The sequence below is a fragment of the Meles meles genome, chromosome 3 (genome assembly GCF_922984935.1).
Source record: "Meles meles chromosome 3, mMelMel3.1 paternal haplotype, whole genome shotgun sequence".
NCBI classification, from domain to species: Eukaryota; Metazoa; Chordata; class Mammalia; order Carnivora; family Mustelidae; genus Meles; species Meles meles.
Window position 1 is genome coordinate 132,984,333 of NC_060068.1, and position 25,487 is coordinate 133,009,819.

The window sequence follows — 25,487 nt, forward strand, 5'->3', positions numbered from 1 at the left end:
AATCAGCTGAATTAAAATGACAATGCTTTCCATCCACCGTACCCTTCCAAAAGACAGGTTTTCCTTCAACGTAAGAGGAGATCTACACTCTGCAGGAGCATGATGTACCAGTTGGTATACTGATCCTCCTTTAGAATTAAGGACTCGTGGATAACCAAGAGTGGCTTTTCTCGAGCTTTCCGTTTGGAAATCTACCTCCCGATAGCAGGACAAGTTTAAAAAAAAAAAAAAAAGAAAAAAGAAAAAAAACAGGTGAAACCTACGTAAGACTGGCTACAGCGGAGCACGCGGGAGACAGAACTTTCTGGGGGCATCCTGCCCGCACGTTTCACGCGTGGTGCGCGCAGGTGGCACTGCCGTCCCTGCGCTCCGCGTGCAAGCCCACGAGGCGCCCGGGAGGCCACCCGGAGACTCCGCGAAGGTGAGAGGAAGCTTTCCACCCAGGCGGGGGAGGAGGGCGGGCAGGAAGCGGAGCCAGCCCTGGCGAAAGAAAAGACTCCAATTCCCAGCCCCCCGCCCCGCGGGGGTGCGGGCCGGCGGCGCATGCGCGACGCCCGGCCCCCAATTCCCCCAGCGAGGGAGGGAGGCCCCCGGCGGCCGGGAGGCTGCGAGCCGCGGCGGGACCCGAGCGCACACAGGGGCGCGGCGGCGGCGGGGGCGAGCGGGGCTGCGGAAGCGGCGGCGGAGAGCGTGGAGCGCCGGGTTCGTCCGCCCTGACGCGTGCAGGCACCCGAGGGCACCGCTGGCTCGGCCCCGATAGGGGCCTGGCGCCCGCAGCCCCCCACGGCCGAAGAGGGATGCGTGAGTTTCGCCCCGGCTCTAGGGCAGGATGTGGGAGCAGGACAAAGGCTGGGCGGCGAGGGAGGAGTGGGGGACGGCGAGCCGGTGGCCGCTGCCGGAGCCCCAGCCTCGGGCGACCTACCGGAGCCGACAACTTTCTCTGCGACTTTTGCAAAAAGGAAGATAAAAATTCTGCAAGTTGTTGCACAGCTCCAGGTCGCTCTGGCTCCCCTGAGCAGAGGGCAGAGGGACACCGTACCCTTGCCGGGACCGGAGGCGACCACCAGCTCCGCCGAGCGGGGCAGGAATGGGCGCCCGTTCCGGCTCTAGCGGGGGACGAGCGAGGGTAGGGGTGCCGTGGGTCGGAGCCGGGAGGGGGGCGTGCTGCGGCTGCTCCAGTTGCCGTGTCCACGCAGGGTGCGCCCTCAGGGCCCGGTAGCGTCGGATCGCTGCGCTGCAAACCCGATGATGGATGAGCCGTGGTGGGAAGGGCGCGTCGCCTCGGACGTTCACTGCACTCTGCGCGAGAAGGTCAGTTCCTCCCCGCCGCGGTCGTGGGGCTGGGCATTTAATGGGGTCTCGATTCGATGTCCTCACGTCATCCCGCGTAGGTGCTCAAACTCCCGGTGCCTTGCCTTCGTCCTGCCCTTCCCCTTCTCCCGGAGTGTCGTGGGGGGAGACATTAGAGATTGGGAGAGCTTTAACTGGTCTTACTAGGAACCCCGACGGCTCAACGGAGGTAGTCACTAAACTCTTTAAAGCTGCGTTTCCCGTAGTATTGACAGCTGAGGTAATTTTAAACAGTACGTTTTTAAAAAATGATTGTGTATTTATTTTAATGTGAAATTTAAAAATGTATATCTAGCAAGTTCTGCATAGGGTAGACGATAATGATTCCCATTGATTGTAACGATGTAGCAGTTTAACGTAGAAAAAGTTGTGACTCGATGTAAAGAAATGATAGGTAAATGAAAGTACATGGTATATATAGTTAGGACCCCCTCAAAAAAAAATCTCTGGGATGGGACTGAATAAAATTTAAGAAACACTGGTCTAAATGAGAGGTTGCAAAACTGGGAGGATGTGGGGAGAAACAAACATTCCCCTCCCCCTGCCAGTTTGCCTCTGGGGGCAGCTGAAATGTGATCCCTACACTCACTCCCCTCACCTTAAAGGGAGAAGTGCTGATGGGCACGGAAAAGGTGGAACTTCCAAGGTTGGCGGCATGGCCTGTGTGTCTTGTCTCCTGCTTCTGGGCTGAGACTGGGAAGGGTGGTTTGGGAAACAGGTGTGTAATAGAGAAGTGTATTGGTTTTCTTTCTTTCTTTCTTTTTTAAGATTTTATTTATTTATTTGACAGAGAGCACACGCATGAGCAGGGGGGAGAGGGAAAAGGTGACTCCCCAGTGAACAGGGAACCTGATGTGGGACTGGTTCCTAGGACCCTGAGATCATGACCTGAGCCACGCAGGTGCCCCTCGTGTATTGGTTTTCTAGGGAACTTAAAACAACGGAAATGTGTTCTCTCACAATTCTGGAGTCTAGAAATCCAAAATCAAGGTGTTGGTAGGGCCATCCTAATCCTTAGAGTTCCTTGGCTTGCAGATGCGTCATTCCAATGAGTTGGTTGTCACAGGGCGTTCTGTCTCTGTGTCTTGTCTGTTTTCTCTCCTTATAAGAACACCACTCATTGGAATAGGGTCTACTTTAATCCAGTAAGACCTCATCTTAACTAATTATGTCTGAAAAGACCCTCTTTCCAAATAGGACCACCTACAGAGATTGTAGGTGTACATGAATTTGGGGACATGGGTAGATACTATTCAGCCCAACATAGGGAGGGAGAGGTCTTCCTTGTGGGGTATCTGGGTCCCTACACAGACAGGTCCCACAACCAGTGCATTTGTATCCATTGTCTATGAAGTTCTGCTTAAAAAGTCACCAGCTGTTGGGGCGCCTGGGTGGCTCAGTGGGTTAAGCCTCTGCCTTCGGCTCAGGTCATGATCTCAGGGTCCTGGGATTGAGCCTCACCTTGGGTTCTCTGCTCAGCAGGGAGCCTGCTTCCCCTCCTCTCTCTGCCTGCCTCTCTGCCTGGTTGTGATCTCTCTGTCAAATAAATAAAATCTTAAAAAAAAAAAAAGTCACCAGCTTTTGAGGGTTTTTCCCCTCAAGGGGGGAGTGGCTGTTTTCCATTATTATTATTATTAATTTTTTTCCTGTATCTATTAATCTACCTCTGTCTGACATTGGTTCCCCAGGCTGTAGTTTTTTCCTGCTTCCTTTGGTCCTCTTCTGGGAGAGTAGAGTGGCCGGGGTACAGCCCATTCTGGTCACCTGGAGAAGGAATCCAGGTCTTGGTGGTCAGGTAAAAAGCAGGGATAGCCGTTGGTATACCAGGCAGTCTAGTCTTGGTTCTTTCCTGGAGCTGATGGCTAAGTGAAGTAGTGAGAACTGCCATGGAAACTAGGCTTCCTTGTTACTCATAGGCTTGAGTGTAGTCAGTTCTGCTCAGGTCTTGGGAGCAATGACTGTCCCTGATTTGTCTCTGATGCAGGAAGGCTTTCTGCGAGCAGCATAAACTGAACTAGTCCAGTTACCTGAGAATCATCCACTTTTATACGTGCCTTCCAACTACTCAGAGGAGCAGGGGCAGACAGTCCCCTGTGAATTGTGCCTCAGCCACACCTCGGTGCTGTGGTAATTTCTTACGGGCTACCCACCTCAGGGAGGACACGGATGTCCAGATTTTACAGGTTAGAAATAGAAACCTCACCCAGGGGTTGATGCCCGGGGTCTTTTAAGGAAAAATCCCACGTTCCTTTGGCTATAGTGTCCTGCCTCCCCAATATATTAACTATTTTTCTCCTTTATTTCTTCTCTCTGTTCAAAGAAACAGACGCCCCTCGAGACAATTGGGCTTTATGGAGAGTTTGCAGAGAAAAGTGAGGACTAGGGGGAACCCACACCAGCCTCACCTTTCTTAAGGAATGAGGGCTTTTAATTTTCCCCAGAGTAATTTTTTGGTAGGCATCTATCCCAGTAATACATTTCCAACGCTGTAGGACAACTTTGCAAGTGTCTGGCACTTAGTCGACCCTCGTTTGTCACATGTTGCGGGGTGAACACAGAGCACGTTTCTTCGTGTGCTGTTGAATTGTCAGTCATTGAACCAGGAGTGGATCTGCTCCTTGACTGATATAGGAGGCAAGGCTGATCACAGAGATAATGGGAGCCCCACTTCGTCAGATGTGCGATTCTGGAATAGCATTGTACTATCGTGTGTGAAATGTGACACTGTGGAAATGAACTGTGGTGTTGGATGCGAACTGGTTACCATGGCCAGACTCTGAGCCACTTGTTTAACTTCTCAAAACTTGGAACCTGGCCGCCATTGTCCATTCTCCCCACTCCTACCAGAACTTAGATCGTGTCGGTTCCCTGCTGAAAGACCTCCAGTATCATCCCATTGCACTCACAGTGACCTCTGCTTGTAGTACCTGACACAGTTGGGCCCTGGCCCGCTCTCCGACCTTGTCTCCCACTCCTTCCCATACTGACCTTTCTCTTCCTTGAATGAGTCAAGCTTATTTGGCATCTCCAGGCCCTTGCACTGGCTGTTCCCTGTACTTGAAGTCTGTATTCCTCTTTTACTGTTCTTTGTGTCTCTCCATCAGATCATCCTGTCTTCTTTCCTTTATGGTATTTGCCAGTATCTGGATTTATTTTCTGTTATTATCTTCTCCCCTACACTAGAATGTATGTTCTGCAGGAATTGGCCTGTGTCTGTCTGGTTCAGTGCCAGGTGTCAGTATCCAGAATAGCGTCTCCCTGATCTGAGCAGAGTGGCAAGAAGAATGAATCTCCTTTGGGATTTTTTTTTTTTTTTAAGATTTTATTTATTTATTTGTCAGAGAGACAGGCAGAGCAAGAGAGGGAACGCAAGAGAGAGGGAGAAGCAAGTTTCCTGCCGAGCAAGCAGCCTGATGTGGGGCTCGATCCCAGGACGCTGGGACCATGACCTGAGCTGAAGGCAGACGCTTAACGACTGAGCCACCCAGGTGCCCCTCCTTTGGGATATTTTTTTAGGAATGTTAGGAGTGAGTGAGGACCTGAGAACTTGGGAGATACGTCACATGATGGGCATTGTGCCTTTCCACTTAGTGATTGTTAAATGTGAAGCTGAATGTGAAACGGACCGTCACTTTCACATAGTGTGTGGTCAGAGTAAGGCTTGGGGTTTGTGACCACCCTCGGAAGGCTTCACAAGTGTGACAGGTAATCCTTATTAAGAAAGGCATCATCATCCCATTGGGCTTTTGGGTGGCAGGGGGTTGGGTCTGGGAAAGTCATCAGTTTGCCAAAAGTCACGTCCTTGGGACCCAGCAGCTAGACATCATCAGCAAAATCTAAGCAGTTAGCCTAAAGCATCCTGACCGTGTGGGGGAGAATGGAACCCTCCTCCCGCCCACATCCCTCTGGAGAAATGTCTCCCTCTCCGGCTACTTTATTCCCATGCTCAGCCTTAAATTGCTCCCTTCATCATCCTTCCTGGCCCTATTGCTTTTGCTGGAACCGACCTAGAACCCCTTTCTCCAGCTACTTCCTGCTGGGGGTTGGGCTGCCAGCCGGTACAGGGGTGGGAGTGCTGGTGGTGGTCAGGTTTCTTTCTTGTAACACCTGTGCCCTTGAACTTCAGTGAGCAGGAGGTGGGGAACAGATCCGCACCAGGCCAGTGGTGACAGTGAGGCTGTTGGTGATGTTTCCCTGTAACCAGGTGTATATCCCCATGAGTATTCAGATTAAAGCTGAGAGCCCATTACAATCTGGGGCGCCTGAGTGGCTCAGTCAGTTAAGCATCTGCCTTTGGCTCAGGTCATGATCCCGGGGTCCTGGGATCAAGCCTCATATCGGGTTCCCTGCCCGGCAGGGAGCTGACTGCTCTCCCCTGCTTGTGGTTTCTCGCTCTTGCTTACTCTCTCAAATAAAATATTAAAAAAACAAAAACAAAAAAAAACCTGAGAGCCACCTTTTCTTTTTTCCCCAAAAAGAGGAACCCACCTTAAGTTTAAAATTTAAGACCCCCACCCTCCCAAAGCCATGTGGACAAGCCCTACCTGGCATGATCTCATAGCTTTATCTTCAGGACCCTGGGGAACCTGTGTGCCAGAGGCTCCCTCCATCCTGTTCACCTCCTAGGGTCGGGGTCATGTGATATCTTGGTCTTCTTGGCCTGCCCCAGACCCGCAATCAGCCTACTTCCTAAAGCTTGCCTCATTGTATACTTCGAGAACTTTACCTGTTGGAGACACGTTTCGTGAGCCAGTAGACTGATAGAGGACGTTTTTACTGATCTGTAACTGAATTTATACAAAGCTCTTCCTGTACACCATCAACAAAAATGATGTTTAGTGATGATAATGTTGGTGGCTACTGTCTGTTGAGCACTCACTGTTTCCGGCAGTGTGCCGAGCGCGCTCTGCTCCCCAAGCATTGACTCCTAGCTGGCATTGACCTTGTTTTACAGATGGGAAACTACCACCAGACTCAGAGGGTGTGAGTAATTGTTGAGAGCAAACAGATCATTGTATCAGAGCTCGTACATAAATTCACTTGCAAAATCATGCATTTTAACAAAGATTGGAAATCCGTGGCACGAGACCATCCAGGCTCTGCCGTCCATGGCACCGTAGGCTTTGGGTTTCAGTCGGTGTGACGATGACTCTCCATGTTGGGTTTTCTTTCAACCATGCTGAGAGCTGGCAGTCCCGAGCTCTGGCCTTGCTCTGGGCCTTGGAAGGGCTGATTGCCCGGCCGGGGCCTTCCTTATTTGGTCCTGGCACCTCACCTGTGGGTGACACTTCTCACCTTGAAGCAGTTTGGCCTCTGCTGTTTCCCTGGGGTGGACATGATGGTGTTCTGACTTGTCAGGGCAGGGGAGGGACACCTCCAGGGCTTCTCTGACCTGAACTCTGACAGCTAGAGGTGGGAGAATCTCCCCCCAGCTTCTCTGCCACTGGGTTAAAGCCACATCATTTTCTAGTGGCTTCCAAAGTTTCACATCCTTTAATGTATCTCTTCCAATGTCCGTGGTTTTTTTTTTTTTTTTCCCACTCACTCTTCTCCCTAAATGCCTTAAACTTCCCCATTGCAAGGCCAACGTTTGACTTTTCATAGAAAGTGTTGATCTAAGTCCCTGCTCCCAGTTTGACTGGGTCACGCCCTCATTGGCTTTTCTATTCCCCTCCCCTCCTTTGGGGCTTCTGCACACCCAGGGGTGAGTTCTTCCCAAATCAGGAGCCCAGACTGGATCTACCAAAAACGACAAGGCTCTTGACACTGGCCACAAGATGTGTCTGCCCAGCTTAGTTCCAGAAATGTGTCATTTAAGCCTGTCAGGCCCCATTGGCTGTTGTGGATAAACCCTTACCTACTGACAGGGCTGCCTAGGATTGTGGTCTTCAAGGGGGATCCTAAGCTGTTGGCCCTTAGGGCCCCTTCCTGGAGGGCAAGGTGAGGCTTTTAGTATAAGCAGACTTTCCTGCAGCACTGTTGACAAGGGTGATTGGGCTGCCCCCCCCTCCCCTGCCACTCCCCCCGTCCAGTTGTATAGAGGGGATGGAAGATGGATTGGGAAATGGCGTGCTCAGTGGGCCCACAACACTCACCTGAGGCTTGGGCTCACTGCACCTTAGCTGTGGAAGAAGCACATTATTTTGGAGCCTTTCTTTCGCCTGCCCGTCAGGATGGTGTGATCCCTGCCCCACCTGCCTCCCAGGTGTCCCAGAGAGAATACATGGGTATGGGTGTACTCGGTCAGCCTTTGGGGCCTCTGGATTTTGGGGTGGGGCAGGGGTTGGCAGGTACCCCAGCTGACTGGGGAAGCCTGTGCCAAGTGAGGGAGGACATTTAAGGCTTTGAGCTGGCCCTATGCCTCCGTCCTTGACTTGTTCTTTGTCTTCCTAAACCACACACCCCCTTGGGTAAAGCGAGCGCAGCCAATGATTCTCTCGTCTATCTGAGCACCTGGCAGAGAGGGGACACTGTGGGTCTGCAGTTTTCTCTCTTTTTGTTTTTTTAAAGTTATTAAACCATGTACACACACACACACACACAGTGGGGTGGGGTTTTTTTGCTTGCTTGTTTAGGAGACTGCAAAAACAAATACAAGCAAGCAGAAGAAAGTCAGATTCCTCCTCCAGTCCCAGCACTTGGAGGTAATCTCTGCTGAAACTTTGGGTTAGGTTCTTCTCTTCCTTTGTGTGGATGTCATCATTGTACATTTTATTTTGTTTTCTGTGTTTTGTTTTTTTTAGTAAAAGCGGGAAAAAGCTTGTCTCTAAACACTGTTCATTTCACAGTATATCATGCCCACTTTTCTGTATCATTCTTCTGCGCCCAATTCCTGGTTATTGGAAAAAAAGAAAAAAGAAAAAAAAAAAAGAAACAAGTGATTGTGCTTATTTAGAATAAGTAATATGAGAACATGGTAACAAAAATTAACATGGAACATGGAACAAAAAACCTTCCTCCCTGCTCAGCAGGGAGTCTGCTCTTCTCTCTCTCTCCCCTCTCCCTCCTCATGCTCTCTATCTCACTCTCTCTCACACACACACACTCCCTCTCTCAAATAAAATCTTGAAAAAAGAAAAGGGGGTAGATAGTGAATAGGCTTCCTTCTACCCTGTTCCGATGCCCCTGAGGGGCGCCTAGGTGGCTCAGTGGGTTTAAAGCCTCTGCCTTCGGCTCAGGTCATGATCCCAGGGTCCTGGGATCAAGCCCCGCATCGGGCTCTCTGCTCGGCAGGGAGCCTGCTTCCTCCTCTCTCTCTCTCTGCCTGCTTGTGATCTCTGTCTGTCAAATAAATAAATAAAAGCTTAAAAAAATAAAATAAAAGGTACCACTGATCCCAGCTTCTTGTGAATCCTTCCAGAGTTACTCTCTGCATAAACAAGAAGACGTGTGTGTGTGTTTTCTAACACAAGTGTAGTGAAATTTACACTTTCTTGTACCATTTGATTTTTTAATGTATATTTTGTAATAATTCAAATATTATCTGTGAAATCAGTGAACAGAATCTCCATGATGAGGAAGAATTTTTTTTTCTGTCTTTTCTGCTCAGTTATATAGTAGATACTAATAAATTTTTATTGAATAAATGGCTGAGATATTTCTTTTTGGTCATTTTTTATCTAAACATATATATTTTATCTTACAAAATGCCACTGTAGGGGTGCCCGGGTGGCTCAGTCAATTAAACATCTGCCTTCGCTCAGGTCATGATCCCAGGGTCCTGGGATCGAGCCCTCCATCTGGCTCCCTGCTCAGAGGGGAGCCTGCTTCTCCCTCTGTCCCTCTCCCCTGCTCATGATTTCTCTCTCTCTCTTTCAAATAAATAAGTAAAATCTTTAAAAATAAACCATTGTATATTATATTTCTAGAACTTAATTTTTTTCTTTCTTAACTGTATACATTAAATAACTTTTTTATGTCATTAACTATTTTTCTACGATGTCATGCATCGTGTTTTATTGTGCGGATACACCGGGATTTGGTTGGCTCATCTCCTTTTTGGATATTTAGGTGGAATTATTACTCATTTTGAGTTAAAACTGAGTTACAGTCTGTAATAAGATGTACAGATCTTAAGAGTGCATTCACTTTACAGTGCATGGTGAGTTTGGGTAAATGTATGCAGTCATGTAACTACCACCATATTCAAGATACAGAACAGTGCCAGAGCACCTAGCTAGCTGAGTTGGTAGAGCATGTGGTTCTTGATCTCTGGGTCATGAGTTCGAGCCTCACATTGGCTATAAAGATTGTTTAAATAAATAAACTTGAAAAGAAAATCCTTAAAGGGGTACCTGGGTGGCTCAGTGGGTTAAGCCTGTGCCTTTGGCTCAGGTCATGATCTCAGGGTTCTGGGATCGAGCCCTGCATCGGGCTCTCTGCTCAGTGGGGAGCCTGCTTCCTCCTTTCTCTCTCTGCCTGCCTCTCTGCCTACTTGTGATCTCTCTCTCTGTCAAATAAACAAGTAAAATCTTTAAAAAAAAAAAAAAAGATGCAGAACATTACCAAAAGATACAGGCATTGCCATCAACCGGGAAAGCTCTGCTGTGCTCCTTCTCAGTCAGTCACTCTCCATCCTGCTCCCAGTCCCAGGCAGTGGTCTGCTGTTTGTGGACCGTATTTGTCTTTCCTGGAGTTTCATGTAAATGTAGTTACCTGCATGGACTCTTTCCTGTCTGCCTTTTTCTATTTTGCATAATGTGTCTGAGATTCATCCCTGTTGCTGTGTCTGTTAGGAGTTTATTTTTTTCTTGCTGAGTAATACTCCATTTGTTTATGTGTATAACACAACAAGTCTTTGTTTGAGGCACTCCTAGCGTACCATTTGATTATAAATTGCACCGTGGTGGTGATCCTAGTCTGTCTGTGGATATGGTCTTGGGAATAAATTCCTAAAATGAAATTGTTGGTGACAGGGTAAAATGTTAAGAACTTTGCACATCACCAGTTAATACATTCCTGAAAGATTGTGTCTGTTTGCACTTCCACCAATGGTATGAGAGAGTGCCTGCTTCCCAGCAGCTTTGTGAGACCTAGGTATTGGCTTTTATTAAAAAAAAAAAAAAAAAAAAAAAAATCAGTGCCCTTTGGATAGGTCAGAGGGTGTCTCCTGGCTGTGTTTGAAAGGATTGGGAACCCAGGGTGGAAAAAGCTCTGGAGGCTGGAGGGGAGTGGGAAGGAATCTCTGAATGGATACTCCCAGGACCTGGGGAGCCCTGTCTGCAGCAGGGAACCAGCCTGGGACACGTGTCAGTCTGGGTGAGGGCTATTGAGGTCATCTCCTACTGTGGCTGGAAAACTCCCCATGCTCCTTCTTAGCCCCCTCCGTGTGTGGTGCCACTGACCCCCAGGGGGCACTTCCTTAGAAACTGAATCTTTCTTGAGGCCAAATTTGCATTGTCCTGAGGATTGGCTTTCTTGGAGGTCACAGGAGCAGGCAGAGCCAGAGGCTGGGCATTCTTTGGGATAGAGACTTCCACACTGGTACCACGAGCTACTCAGTCCAGAAATGACCATGCAGTGACTTGGGTGGGTGGGCTGAGGCAACAAGGATGGGGGGGGGGTTATTAAAAGAGAAGCATCAGGGGGCACCTGGGTGGCTCAGTGGGTTAAACCGCTGCCTTGGGCTCAGGTCATGATCTCAGGGTCCTGGGATCGAGTCGCGCGTCAGGCTCTCTGCTGAGCAGGGAGCCTGCTTCTCTCTGCCTGCCTCTCTGCCTACTTGTGATCTCTCTCTCTCTCTCTCTCTTGCTGTCAAATAAATAAATAAATTCTTTAAAAAAAAAAAAAGCATCAGGAACTAGATTCAGTGACTGTAAGAAAAAGTTGGAAAGACCCTAACTGCCCATCAGAAAGGAATTGGTTTTAATGTGATTGTCTAATACACTAAAATATGGGGGCCCCATCAGATGTGACGTGCTGGAAGACAGCTTGGCACATAATGACTGCTGGTTTTTCTGATCCTTGTGAAAATCCAGAGAACTCAGAGCATGTCTGACTCTGGAGTGTCCCTCTGTTTTAATTTTTTATGATAGAGGTTTTTAAAGATACACAAAAGTAGAGAACATAGTAAAGTGAATCCCCATGTACCCTCCACCAAGCTTAGTACTGTTTCATCTGTTCCCCAGACAGCATGTCAGTTTACCCATACATATCTGGTAACAGACTTTTTTTTTTTTTTAAATATTTATTTACTTGTCAGAGAAATCACAAGTAGGCAGAGAGGCAGACAGAGAGAGGGGGAAGCAGGCTCCCTGCTAAGCAGAGATCCCGATGTGGGGCTCGATCCCAGGACCCTGAGACCATGACCTGAGTTGAAGGCAGAGGGCCAAGCCACTGAGCCACCCAGGCGCCCCCAGACTTTTTTTTTAATATAGCAACCATGCCATTATCACACCTAACAAAATCAACGACAGTTCACTGATAATCTATTATTGTCCGGTCCATATTTACCTTCTCCACGGGTCTCAAAAATGGCTTTTATCATTGGTTTATTCAAAACATTATCCAGGTAAGGTCCACATATTACATTTCTTAAAAAAATTACTCTTGGGGTGCCGGGGTGGCTCAGTCTGTTGAGCGTCCGACTCTTGATTTCAGCTCAGGTCATGATCTTGGGGTCGTGGGATCAAGCCCCGCATTGGGCTCTGCATTCAGTGGTGGGTCTACTTGGGATTCCCTCTCCCTCGGCCCCCCACCAATAAATAAAGAACTCTTTTTTTTTTTAATTACTCATAAGTTTTTTATTTGCTGATGGTCTCCCTGCCCAAGTCCCTTAAAAACATTTTTTTTTCCTATAATGTTGACTTTTGGAGAAGCCAGGTCATTTGTTCTGATAAACATCCCCTACCTTTGATTTGGCTTGTTACTTCTTCATGGTATCATTTAGCTTGAGTTCTCGGTTCACAGTTTGTTTCCTATACTTTCCTACTCCTGTGGGATTTTAGTATGCTGTAGCCTGCTTGCTGTCAAACTGTTAGCTCAAACAGCACTTCCTCAGAGAAGCCTTCCCTGACTCCCAGACAAGGTTGGGCCTGGGCCTCTTGTTATGTTCTCAGACCACCCCATGTTATTCCTTCATCGCTCAGCATGGTTTGTAATTACACAGTTCTTAAGGGGAATATTTGATTTAGAACTGGCTTCCCCCCATAAAGGGCAGGCTTGTGAGGGCAGGCTGAGGCTGTGTCTCTTCAGTTCCCAGTAACTCCATCCTGCTGGTAGAGAAGGGGCCTCTGAGAACTTAAATGCTCAGCCAGGTTTCCCTCTGAAGTGGGAGAGCTGGGACTTTAAAACCATGCGACATGCTGTCCGGAGTCCGACTTAGGATGGCAGGAGAAGGCAGCCAGCCTTGAAGTCAGCGATGGTGTAACATGAACTTCCCCTCAAGCGATGTAAGAATGTGGGGGTTAGTGGCCTAAAGCCCTTGGCTCTGAGTTGATATCTCTTGTTAGTGTCCCCTTTGGAGCTCCCTTTCTGTTTTGAAATAATATCAGACTTACAGAAGAGTTGCCAGCATGGTACAAAAATTGTGAACATTTTAACATGTTCGCCTTACCCTTCTCTCCTTCCATCTTTATTCATTTTTTCTTCTAGAACCGAGTTGCATGGGGTGCCTGGGTGGCTCTGGGTTAAAGCCTCTGCCTTCGGCTCAGGTCATGATTTCAGGGTCCTGGGATCGAGGCCCAAGTTGGGCTCTCTGCTCAGCAGGGAGCTTGCTTCTCTCTTTCTCTCTCTCTCTCTCTCTGTCTACTTGTGATCTCTCTCTCTGTCAAATAAATAAATAAAATCTTAAAAAAAAAAAAAAAGAACCAAGTCGCAGGCATCATACTCCATTATCCCTTAACTCTTCAGGGTTCATTTTGCATGGGATTGGCTGTGAAGTGGTTTCTGGGGGGTGTTTTTGTCAGGCCACTAGGTGTCAGGAACCTCCCTGGAGGCCTATTTGGGGAAGAAGGGATTTTAGCACTCTGGTGAGAAGGGAGAAAGCCTAGGGGCCACAGGTAACCTTTCTAGACCATGATTCTGGGGAAGGCAGAATTCTGGCTGATTTCCTTGGGCCATCTCTGTGACTTCATTGGCAGACAGCCTCTTTATTCAACATTTCCTGAGCCCCAAATACAACCTGTAGACCTGTGGGGGGCTCTGCCAGGGTAGTATAGACTCAGCCATGTCCTGGGGACCCCCAACAGTAATGTAACGATAGTCCACATTACTGTGCATTTATGGGTGCTTGCTTGACAAATATTCCCTTCCACAACCCAAGTCCTCAGCTGTCCCCTCTAGTATGTACTGTAATTATCCCCTTTTTACAGCTGAGACATCCTTAAGTGTAGATAGTTAAATGACTTACCCAAGGCCATACAGCTAAGAAGATGGCAGAGCTGGGATTGGAAGGCACGCAGCCTGGCTCCAGAGCTCACCTTGTTAACGGCTGTACAGATGGTGACACCTTGTTGCCTAGAGATGTGTGAAAAGCTTCAAAGAGGAGGTGCAGTTTGGGCTGGGTTCAAAGAATTAAGCAGAAGCTTGCTAGGCGGAGGGAGGTGTGGAGGAAGTTCATCTCCCAGAGCCCAGGGCAATGTGTGATGGCCACTTGGTGACCTGGTCGAAGGGCAGTCTAGTGAGTAGGGGAGGGGAGGGAGAGAGACCAGAAGCTTTGGCTCTGGGGAGGGGGGGCTCCCAGATGTGCATATGTATCCCATGAGTGCTCGGAGTGCTAGGAGGAGGGGAGTGCTAGATCACTGGGAAATGGCCTTGGCCTTGGAGACCTGTGTCTTCATTGTTGGTGATGATCCAAAGAAATGGCATCTGAGCTGGGGCAGGAAGCAGGAAGACTTGAGAGTTTTAGGAAAATCAAGGGACCAGTTAACAAAAGGAGGGAAGGGTTTCAAGTTTCTTACTAGTTGGAACAAAGTATTTTTCCATTGCTGAGCCCAATTGGCTTTTTTCACAGTGAACATGGTTCTTGGAAAGCTCCTCCTATGGGGGTGCCTGGGTGGCTCAGTGGGTTAAAGCCTCTGCCTTTGGCTCGGGTCATGATCTCAAGGTCCTGGGATGGAGCCCCACATCTGGCTCTCTCTGCTCGGCAGGGAGCCTGCTTCCTCCTCTCTCTCTCTCTCTCTGCCTGCCTCTCTGCCTACTTGTGATCTCTGTCTGTCAAATAAATAAATAAAATCTTTAAAAAAAAAAAAAAGAAAGAAAGAAAAGAAAGCTCCTCCTAGCATGTGCTAATTTCGGTTTCCTCTTTAAAGACTTCATTTAGTTAAGGGAGTTGATGTGTTTTGAGTGCCTATGATAGGCCAGATGCTGTTAAATGCTTGATGCACATTCTCTCGTTATTATCTCATTGATTATTAATGTCGCTTTAAAAAAAGACCAGTTGGGACGCCTGGGTGGCTCAGTAGAATAAGCGTCTGCCTTCAGCTCAGGTCATGATCCCAGGGTCCTGGGGTCAAGTCCCACATCGGGCTCCCTGCTCAGCAGAAAGCCTGCTTCTCCCTCTGCCTACCTTGCGTTCATTCTTGGATTCAACATACATTGTTTAAAAGCTGACCACATGCCAAGCGGTGCCATCTCCTGGGGAATAGAAGTGGTGAACACGGCCTTGTTCTCTACCTTCATGGAGCTTGTAGTCAAGCATCAGGCTCACGCGAAGCGCATGTAGAGCCCAGGTGGGCGTCCAGCTGTGTCCCCGGGAAGTCTGAAACGGTGGTAAGTCTGGAAATGGGGAATGCACTAGACCACTAGGGCTGCCTCAGGCTGGGTGGTGGAAAGCAGTAGAATTTTATTGTCTCACAGTTCTGGAGGCTAGAAGTTCAAAGTCAAGGTGTCTGCAGGGTTGTGCTCCTACCAGGGGTTCTCGGGGAGGATCCTTTCTTGCCTCTTGATGCTCCTTGGCTTGTAGCTGCGTTTGTCCATTCTTGGTCTCCGTCTTCACCTGGTTTTCCTCCTGCATCCATCTCTGCCTAGTCTTTCCTCTGTATGTCTGTGTGTCTCCATTTTCTGTTCTCATGAGGATACTAGTCATTGGTTATGAGGCCACATTCTGAGGTTGTGGGTAAATAGGGATTTTGGGGAGACGTTATCTAACTCAGTACAGGGGGAAGCCTTCATTTTTCTGTGAATTCTCAGAAGAGTCCAGTGCCTGTGATCAGCTGACCACAGTGGCAGAAACCCTGTACAGTAGATCAGCAGGGGAATGGAGTCCCACCTGGAGAGACTCAGGGATCGTGGTCATGCTTACCCTCCTGACTTGTTTTGGACTGCGTGGTTGGGTCAGGGTGTGGGAGGATCCATCAGAGGGAATCTGGAAATTGAGGAAGGGACCTGGAAGTGACATGCTGTTGAGGCCACCACTTAGGAATGGGGACCCAGGAGGGAAGACAGATCCAGGGTTGGACCTGTTACAGAGAACCACCCATGCACCTAGATAAAGGAGGGTGTGGGAGAATGAGGGGCACCCCCAGTTGAGAAGGTGTGAGGGATGTCCTATCAGGAAGCTGCCGAAGTGAAGAACTTGGGGGACATTTTATAAAAGGCCGTGAGTGTTGTCTGTGGAGGCATTGGGAGGTCTTCCGGGGGGAGCAGAGTGGGAGAGGGACTGTGGAGAGGCACCTGTGTTTGGCCGCGGCTGGATACCCAGCCACTGTCGCGGGGCCTGTTACCGAATGTGCTCTGGAGGGCAGAGGCTCTGGCTTCTGGGAATAAGGTGTGTCTGGAGCTGCCCTCTCCTGAGTTCAGGGGGCCAGTGATCCATGTGGTGGCTTGTGGTGACCTTTCTGTCTGCTGGAGGTACGCTACAGGCCAGGGGTCAGCAGGAGGGAATGTCACTGGCATTGTGGGCTCCATGTGCCGCAAGCCACCCTCTCGAGAGTGTTGAAATGGTTTTCTCGCAGAGATGTTGGTTCTTTACCGAAAATACCTCCTAGGGCTTTATGAAGCAATTGGGGTGGATGGGGGAGGGAAGGTGAGCCTCAGGCCTTGCAGGGCCTCCTAGGTCAGTGGTGTGTGCTAATGAGGCCTCTGAAGAGCCAACCTACCCCCCTCCCGTTTCTTTTTCCCTTTCAATTTGCAAGTCTCCACTTCCTGTTGGTCACCTTGGTTACACATGGTGTTTCTTCATGTCTTGCTACTCTTTGTTCTCAGGCAGACACGATCCCTCAAGCTGTTTCCCAACCAGCTGGCCCCATGCCTAGAGGCCCAGCCTCCCTAGGGAGGCAGCAGTTGGCAGCACTGAGACGAGCATGGCAGGAAGCACAGAGGAGACCAGCGTGGTTTTCCCTCGGTGGCTGGTGTGGGAGGGCAGCTCAACCCCGCGCTGCATCTTGGGCCAGTTATGAAGTGGTGGTCACACTCAACGCAGCATCACATACCAGGTCCCCGGCCAGTTCCTCTGATGTCCTAGTCCAGGCTTTGCCACTAACCTGCAGGGTGTCCTCGTTTTTCTGCGTACCCGACCGATCCTGGTGGCGGTACCGCTGGCGGGGCCCACCTCAGCAGGTGAGTGCCGGGATGGAAAGCCCGGGAGTAACAGTTGTCTGTAGGGCGAGAGCACAATGAGCGAGAGAAGTGGGGGCATGCATGTGTGGAGAACCAGCTCTGTGTACATGCTCACGCTTACCTCTCAGTGCTGCGATTGCTGGCGAATCTAATTTTCTTTGTATTCATATATGTGTTTTCTAAAACTTCTGTAGTAATCGGGTATTTTGTAATTAGTTGAAGATAACATTACTTTGGAAGGAAAACACAGACCTAAACTACCCTGTGGAAGCCACAAAACTGTGTTTTTTGGAGCATGGAGTCAAAAGGCCAGATTTGGAGCCATCACTTAAGACCTTAAGCAAGTTCCATAGCCTCTCTGAGCTGTCCTTGTCTGGAATACCAGGATGCTGAGAATCCCCACCTTGTGGGCTTGTTGGGGGATGAGAGGACAGAATGCATGGGACACAGTATCTGGCAAATGAGATACATATGTATTTGAGATGATGTGTGCAACACATGTATATAAAATGGAAGCTTGTCTAGAACTGTTCATCACAATGGGTGATTCCAGATACTTGTGAAGACCAGAGAGGAGATATAAAAGCCTGGGATACTGAATTCTAGGGGAAAAAGAAAGCTCTGTCCTTGCCTTGGGGTGGCACGTGCCTCAGTCTACCCAATAGGAGACGATTTCCAAGGAAGAATCAGTTGTTGCTTTCCGAGGAGGATTGAGAGTTGAGTTTCTATAGAATATATAGAAAAGATATGTGCACATAATATATGAGGTGGGGCAGTTGGCAGGTTGGGGACGGCATTTAATTTGGACTGGAGTCCCTAGACATGGGGCAGGGCACTCAGCTCTTGGCTGCCTGGTGGCATCTGTAGCCTCTTGTGCTGGTCCTGGGCTCCTAATACCATGGCTTTGTGGAAATTCTTACCGGGCAATTCTGCGGGGAGAAGCAGTGGTTTTTGATCTCAGCGAGCTTTTCAGTAAATCTCTCGGCTTAGCATCATCAACTGATTGGGAGTTGAGCCAGGAATTTTCTCTGGAGTCTCACCTTGCAGATGCATTGGGGTTTAATTTTCCCAGCACACCAATGCCCAGCTGCCAGCATCCTGAAGCACCATCTCCCAGAACTCTGGGAGTTCTGGAGTTCTGGGAGTTCCCAAGCTCTCTGGGTGGTTGTTACTCTCCCTGCACCCCAAAAGGAATGGTGGTAAGGAAGATGTGTGGGTAACCAGATTTAATTGAGAGTGTCCTAAAACTGTGTTCAAGTTTTTTCCCAAACAAGTGTTTCAGGGCTTCTAGTGAGGTAATAAATGATTCCTTTTAGGAAGGAACAAAGCAGTATGCAGTATAAAGTGTGGCCCACAGATCTCTGTTCTTCAGGGAGTGAACCCTGGGTCTGGGATGTGACGGAACACACGTTAGGAAACATTGCCTTGGAAATGACTGAGTGCAGAGTGCATAATTTACCATTCCTAAAGTTTCCAGTCCTCTGTAAAACACTACCTGCTTCCTCTGTGTTCACCCTCTGCTGCTGTTGGGTAGACTGAGGCACACACTACCCCAAGGCAAGGACAGAGCTTGCTTTCTCCTAGAATTCAGCATCCCCAGCTTTTTTTTTTTTTTTAAGATTTTATTTATTTATTTGACAGAGAGAGAGAGATCACAAGTAGGCAGAGAGGTAGGCAGAGAGGCAGGCAGAGAGAGAGGAGGAAGCAGGCTTCCTGCGGAGCAGAGAGCCCGATGCGGGGCTCGATCCCAGGACCCTGAGATCATGACCTGAGCCGAAGGCAGCGGCTTAATCCACTGAGCCACCCAGGCGCCCCCAGCATCCCCAGGTTCTTATACCACCTCTCTGGTCTTCCTGAGTATTTGGAATTGCACATTATGATCGTTTCTTTAAGCTAAGATCAGGAACAAATAATTTTTACTTACCTTTTCCTTTCAATATTTGCCTTTGTCCAAATTTGAATGTTTTGTTAACTATTAAGTGTCTTTTTTATGTCAAGTATTGGGGTCACAGAGGTGAACAAGAAGAAACCATCCCTTTCCTCATGGTAATTACAGTCGAGGAGTAAAGAAAGACACTAAATGTGGATGGATGGATGGATGGATGGATGGATGGATGGATGGATGGATGGGGAAAAGTTCTAGATACTTGGGGAATATCTGACAGGGGCATGACTAGGATATACTTTTCAGAGGTGACTTTTGAGCTGAGATTCAAAGGAAGAATAGGTTAATAATGAGAAGTAAAACCATAAGGCATTTAGAAACAACTCAGTGCAAGACACCAAGGGTTAAAATGAAGACTTCCCTTCCTCCCTTAATAGGAGAAACCAGGGGTGACTGGCTGAACGTTTATAGTACATGTGACCTTCAAACTTCTCTGAGGTTAGCCTCAAAATGCCACCAGAGCCTGTGTGTGAAGAACACAGGCTGAGTTTTCTCCTCCATCTGTCCTGCAGCAATGACAGGCCAGGGTCGATGCCCGGCTGTCCTGGCTGTGGGCTCAGGCCCTGTTTACACTTCAGCCTGGCCTCACCCGTTCTTCCAGGCACATTTGAGCCTCGCCCAGGTGTAGAACGTTTGGCACCTCTGCCAAGGTCAGTGCCTCTGTGCGGGAGGGGAGAGGAATGGCGGCGAGATCTATGCCTGCAATCTTTGGAGGCCTGTCCAGGCAGCCCTGCTCCCTCTGTGTGCATCCCAGTTTGGGCTTTGTAGGCCTTGTGATTCACTTGTCCGTGGCCTTTCTCGGAGCGCTGTCCCTCTCGTAATCCTCCTGCTTTGCAACCCGCAGACAGAGCTCTTCATCAGCAAGCAGAGTGCTTATTAAAGGACTCAGCCTTTTCTGGACATGTACCAGCTTCCTTTCCCCCAGAATGGTGCCCCTAGTCACAGAAGTGTCCTGTGTCCCAGCAGTCCCCGCCTTTCCCTCATTGGTTACCCTAGTGAAGGATGCAGGGCTGGATAAGGGAAACTGTGGCAAGGCAGGGATGGCCACAGGCAGAAAAAGTATTCCCCCAGCTGGTGTTGGCTGAGGTCACTACTGTGTTCATCACGAAACACTCTCTTTCCATTCATTCATTCAAACATTCATTCACTGATTCAGCAGACACTTGCTGTGTGCCAAGTACCAGGGGCACAGCCAAGACATGGAGGAGAAAGTGACTGCCTCTCTCTCCCAGAGGTCACATTCTGCAGGATGGAGGGAAGAGGACAGTTAATAAGCAAGCAAACCCCTTGCTTGGCAGCCACTGCACAGTGTGGGAAGACAGGCTGCTGTGGCATGGGAGGGAGGTCAGGGAAGACCTATCTGGTAAGTGACCAGCCCAGACACCACAAGGAGGAGAAATGGCCCAAATGTCCAGAAGGGGGTTCTGGTGAAGTCACGACACAACCTTACAGTGATAAAACGCTCAGCAGCCACTGAAAACATGGTTTCCGGGGCTGTCTTGAAGGGAAATTGGGATACCCTTGTAGATTATGATCCCCTTTTGTGGACGGTTTGCACAGAGAAAAAATCTGAAGAATCTGTGTAAAACTTAACAGGACTTCTCTGTGCACGAGGGATCAGAAGTGATATTGGTTACTTTTTTCTAATTTTGGAAATTTGTCGGCAAATATATAATTTATAACTAGTAAAGAGGAAAGAAAATGAAAGATCACTGCTTCCGGGTTAGACTTGGGTGCCATCTTGCATCTTGTGTGGACGAAGTGGGCCAGTTAGCACAGTGCTGGCATGGGGCGTGGTCTTATGAAAGGTCTGATTTTCTCACAGTAATGATATGGGATTGCCAGGGAATCCTTGGGGATACATTTTGAGTGGGGCCTTAGTACAGTGGGTATCTAGTCCCTGCCTCTTTTTCTTTTCAAACTGGAAACACAGTCATTAAAATTCAAACTGGTTACACATTGAATGCTTTTTTTTTCTTTTTAATTTCAGTCGGTGTTCTGGAAGTTATTTTTAAATTTGTTTTTAAAGTTTAGTGGACATACAGCGTTCTGTTAGTTCCAGCTTGTATAACACAGTCGTTGAACAGTTCTATGCATTAAGCTCTGCTTACCATCATAAGTGTAGTTACTGTCTGTCACCGTATAACATTATTACAGTGTATTGACTATATTCCCCATGCTGTACTTTTCATCCTTGAAATCATCTTTTTTTATTGACATTACATTATAGTAGTTTCAGGTGTACGACATAAAGACCGGATATTTGTATATATTGGGAAATAATCACCACAATAAGTATAGTGTATATCACTTCACATAGTTACATTTTTTTTTTTTTAAGATTTATTTATTTGACAGATAGAGATCACAAGTAGGCAGAGAGGCAGGCAGAGAGAGAGAGAGGAGGAAGCAGGCTCCCAGCCAAGCAGAGAGCCCGACGCGGGGCTCGATCCCAGAACCCTGGGATCATGACCTGAGCTGAAGGCAGAGGCTTTAACCCGCTGAGCCACCCAGGCGCCCCCACATAGTTACATTTTTATCTTGTAGTGAGAACTTTTAAGATTGACTCTCTCAGCAACTTTCAGATGTACGAGTCAGTATTACTAACTCCAGTCACCATACTGCACATTACATCCCCAGGATTTATTTACTTTTTACTTGTAAGTTTGTATCTTTTGACCTCCATTTCACCCATTTCGCCCATCTCTTACCCCCTCGCCTGTGGCAACCACCAATCTATTCTCTGAGTTTGTTTGTTTGCTTGTTTGTTTGTTGTACTTCAAGTGTTTTTTAAGAATCCATTGTTGAAAGCATGAAAATAAAAATCGCACAAGATCTGAGCCCTCCAAGATACTGCTGTGAACATTTTGTTGTCTAAGTTTTTTCTTGTCCTTTATTACTATTATTTTTTTTTTTTTCATTATTACTCTTTTGAAAAACCAAAAAAAACTACTTTGGTAACAGAAGCAGTTTTTTGTAAAGATGGATACCACCTCCCACACCTGAACTCCTCACAGTCCCCTGTCCCTGTGTCCCATCCTGCTCCTCTCTGGGTATAGGGAGGAATTCATGCTCTCCTGTCGGGCTCAGGTGATGACGGGCCAGTGGCTTGGGAGGGGGAGTTTCTGGAAGCCTCTGCCTGTCCTGGTGCCCTTCTTCATCGGTGCCCTCCTCCCCTCCACTTCCTGCTGGCCATGGAGATGTTGCCCCTGCGCTGCTGAGAGGAAGGTCATTCTGCCTGGCCGGGTTCCTGCCCCTTTCCGCCCACACTGGCTGCTGAGCGCCTGCCAAGTGCCTGCCTAATCCGGGAGGGCTTTACAGGCTGCCCCTCGCAGGCTTCTCTTTTGTTTCTGGAATCCAGGCCCCTCTGTAGGAGGGGCTGGCTTCGTGCACCCTGGCTGCTGGCAGCCAGGGCCTTAAGCTGCCTTAGGTCAAAAGTGCTTGGGGAGGAATGCGGATCTTTAAAGCAAAGCCCTTGCAATGAAGGCCTTTCCCCCCCTAATTGGGTTAGGGAGGGAATCAGCTGCGCCTTCCAACTAAACCAGGGAAGTACGCTGGTGTCCCACACTGTTGTTCGTTTGCTAAGGAATCACCCCTCTCTGCAGCAGAAGCCCAGACTCAGAGTCCCTGATTGCATTTGGCTCAGGGTTCTCTGGAAGACCTGGGGTGGGAGGTTGGTTTCCTTTCCCGCGGAGGCCCTTCGGCCCCCCAGCCTCCCTATAAACCCTCAGGTAGGAAGCTTCATTCCACCTGCAGGAGCAGGTTCCTCTGAGAGTCCAAAGAGCTTTTCGCAGAGGCAGATAAGCTCAGTTTATCTGAAATTTGATTGCCCAGCTTGAGGAAAAGGCCACTAAAGCTTGCTGATTGCCCTGAAGTGCCACTCCTTTACAGTTGTGGCAGTGTGACCCCCATTTTCTGTGATGACGGTGCCGGGGCTCAGAGTCTGTGCTGTGGGGACAGGAGTGGACTGGGTGCAGGGAGGTACATAACTGATTCATTCTTGTTCTTGTTTTTTTCAGACTGTTTTTCGGAGCAGTGTGAGGTTCGCAGCAGTACTGAGCAGAGGGTACAGGGGTATTCCGTTCCCCACGGCCCCCCCCACAGGCACAGCCTCCCACACTTCCACGTGCCCCACGAGGCAGTACCTAGTACCTTTGTTCGAGTCACTGAGCCTCAGTGACAGTTTTCGGTCTGCTTCAGGGTTCTGTCTTGGCGGTGGACGTCCTGTGGGTTTGTACAAATGTATGATGACATGTGTCCGCCATCATAATAGGATACAGAGTCATTTCGTTGCCCTGAAAATCTCTGTGCTGGGCCTCTTCTGTCTGTCACCCCCCTCCCCCACCCCCCAGCCGCCACTGTTCTTTTTACCCTCTCCATAGTTTTGTCTTATCCAGAATGTCATATAGCTGGAATCCTATTAATATGTAGTCTTTTCAGATCGTCCTCTTTCCCATAGTAATGTGCATTTAAGTTTCCTCCTGCCATTTCCTAACTGTTCTTTTTAACACGTGCCCGTAGTTCTGGACCAGCTGCTTCCGTGCCAGGCACACACTGGACTCTGGGACGGTGGTATAGGCCAGACAGCCCTGGCCCACATCCTGGGGAGCAAGAGCTTAGCAGGAAGACACGTAAATAAGTAAAATTTGGCCATGAAGAATGGCGTGCTCTGAGAACCAGGGGGACCTGATTTGGAATGGTCAGAGGCCAGAGAAAACATCTCTTAGGAAAGGACATTTATTTATTTATTTATTTAAGATGTTGTTATCTGTCAGAGAGAGAGAGCACAAGCCTATAGCGGGGTGGCAGGCAGAGGGAGAGGGAAGAGCAGGTCCCCACTGAGCAGAGAGCCCCAGCGGGATTGGATCCAAGGACCCTGGGATCATGACATGAACCGAAGGCAGGCATTTAACCGAGTGAGCCACCCAGGTGCCCCGGAAAGGACATTTAAACCAGGATGTGAGGAAGGAGCAGAAATGGGTTGAAGAGCTTCCCAAGGCAGCTGTTGTAGGTTTCAGAATCCTGCCCACTTTTGGCGCCAGCTGTCTGCTAACTCCTTGGTGTGTATTGTTGCCTGTTCCAAAGGTCCGTACGTCCATAACTTTCTCTTTTTCTTTTTCTTTTTTTCTTTTATGCACAAATGACTTCCTTTGAGAATCTGCTCAAGCCACTGGACCCTTCCCCAGAAAGTATACCGAGGGAAGTCCTACAGTGTGTTGCTCTGAGCTCTCTCTTCCCAGTTGATCCAAGAGAAAAGTCCAGAAGCTGTTAAGTTTGGCTGAGTTGAGCGGGGAGGGAAATCAGGACTTTGCATGTCTTCCTTGTTGTGTGTTGGGACTTTGACCTGCCTTGATGAGGGCTGTGCAGCCTAGGCCGAAAGTCAGTTGTCTGATGTTCTGTAACCAAGGATCTGTGAGTGCGGTTGTTTCTTGTCAGGAGCCTCCGACCTCTTGGCCGAGAGGAAATACCCACAGAGCCTGCAAGCTTGTAGGGGCTGCTGGAGGGTGGAGAGGGAGACTGCTGTTGGAGCTGTGGTCCCCCATTGCCTGCTGCTCCCAGCCGTCTGGCCGTGGTCCTGGAGGGGCCTGGGTCTTCACACATAGTCATCCTGCCGGTCTTGATGCCCTGCTCAGAGCCCTTCCATGGCTCTCTGGTGCCCTCAGGACAGGCTAGATATTTTAGCAGGGCACCCAAGATGGGACTGTGCCCACCATCCCCGCCCGCTCTGTCCAGGCACCCCCCCACCCCCGCCTGTCTCTCTGTTCCAAGTGCTTCGGGTTCCCTGGGCAGAACACTGGTGTAGCTTTGCAAGTGCTGTTTTTACTGCATCTTCAGCAAATCAGTCCCTGGACATCCTTCCAAATCTTGGCTGGATACATCTCTCCTCCTTGAAGTCGCCACTGACTGCTCCTTTGTACTGAGAGGCTCAGGGCATTTGCTCCTCACCATAAGTCAGTCCCTCTTTTCTCCCTAGCTCTCCCCCTCCCTGCCTTCATTCCTTCCACAGCTGGGTATTGGGCACCTGACAGTGTTCCCCAGTCACCTCAGGGTGGTGACAGAACAGTGAGGAGCCAAAGCAGACCCAAACCCTGCCCTCAGGGGGTTTGAAATCCCATGTTGGCCTCATAAATTCATCAGTGAAGATGAATAATACACAAGTCAAGTCTTTCCTTTAAGGAAGTTAAACTGATGATAAAAGATCATCTCTATTATTTAAACAAACAGAAAGATGGGGGAGCCTGGCTGGCTGGGGTCGTGGAACTTTCAACTCTTGATGTCTGGGTTGTGAGTTCAAGTCCCACATTGGGCATGGAGATTACTTAAAATGAAGGGTTGAGAAAAAAGATAATGTTGAAAGTCTTGTGGTCTTAGATCTGTTGCAGATTAAGTAAAGCCTGGGGTCTCAGGACTTTTTCAAACTCCGTTTCTTTATATGTAAACATAAGGGAGAGGCAGTAATTTATTCACCTGGGAGCACCTTCTGTGAGCGGAGCTCCAGGGTTCCCGGGCTCTGTGGGGGAACGCGCCAGAGGAGAAGAGATCCCAGCATGCAGGCTCAGGTCAGGCTTCCCTTCACTGGGAAGGCCTCGCTCCCTCAAAGGTGTGTGAGGCAGTCACTGCCCCTGGCTTTCCTTTGTAGTGTTGGTCACAGTTTGAACTTGTGTAATTGCCTTATCATTTGATTTCTAGCTCT

General features: G+C 48.9%; 1 protein-coding gene across 3 annotated transcripts in view; it reads left to right on the forward strand.

The window, feature by feature from the left end:
- The first annotated feature begins 302 nt into the window (after positions 1 to 302).
- The window catches only part of CCNJL (cyclin J like), a 56,664-nt gene continuing 31,479 nt past the window's right edge, over positions 303 to 25,487 (forward strand). Inside the window, exons 1-2 of one of the 3 annotated variants that reach the window (XM_046001003.1) lie at positions 303 to 421; positions 1,197 to 1,311. In XM_046001003.1, coding sequence (XP_045856959.1) covers positions 1,246 to 1,311 — 66 coding nt within the window. In that variant the 5' untranslated portion in view covers positions 303 to 421; positions 1,197 to 1,245. Of the gene's footprint in view, positions 422 to 470; positions 802 to 1,191; positions 1,312 to 25,487 lie in introns of those variants that run through there. The other 2 variants (XM_046001002.1, XM_046001004.1) reach the window with 2 other exon arrangements.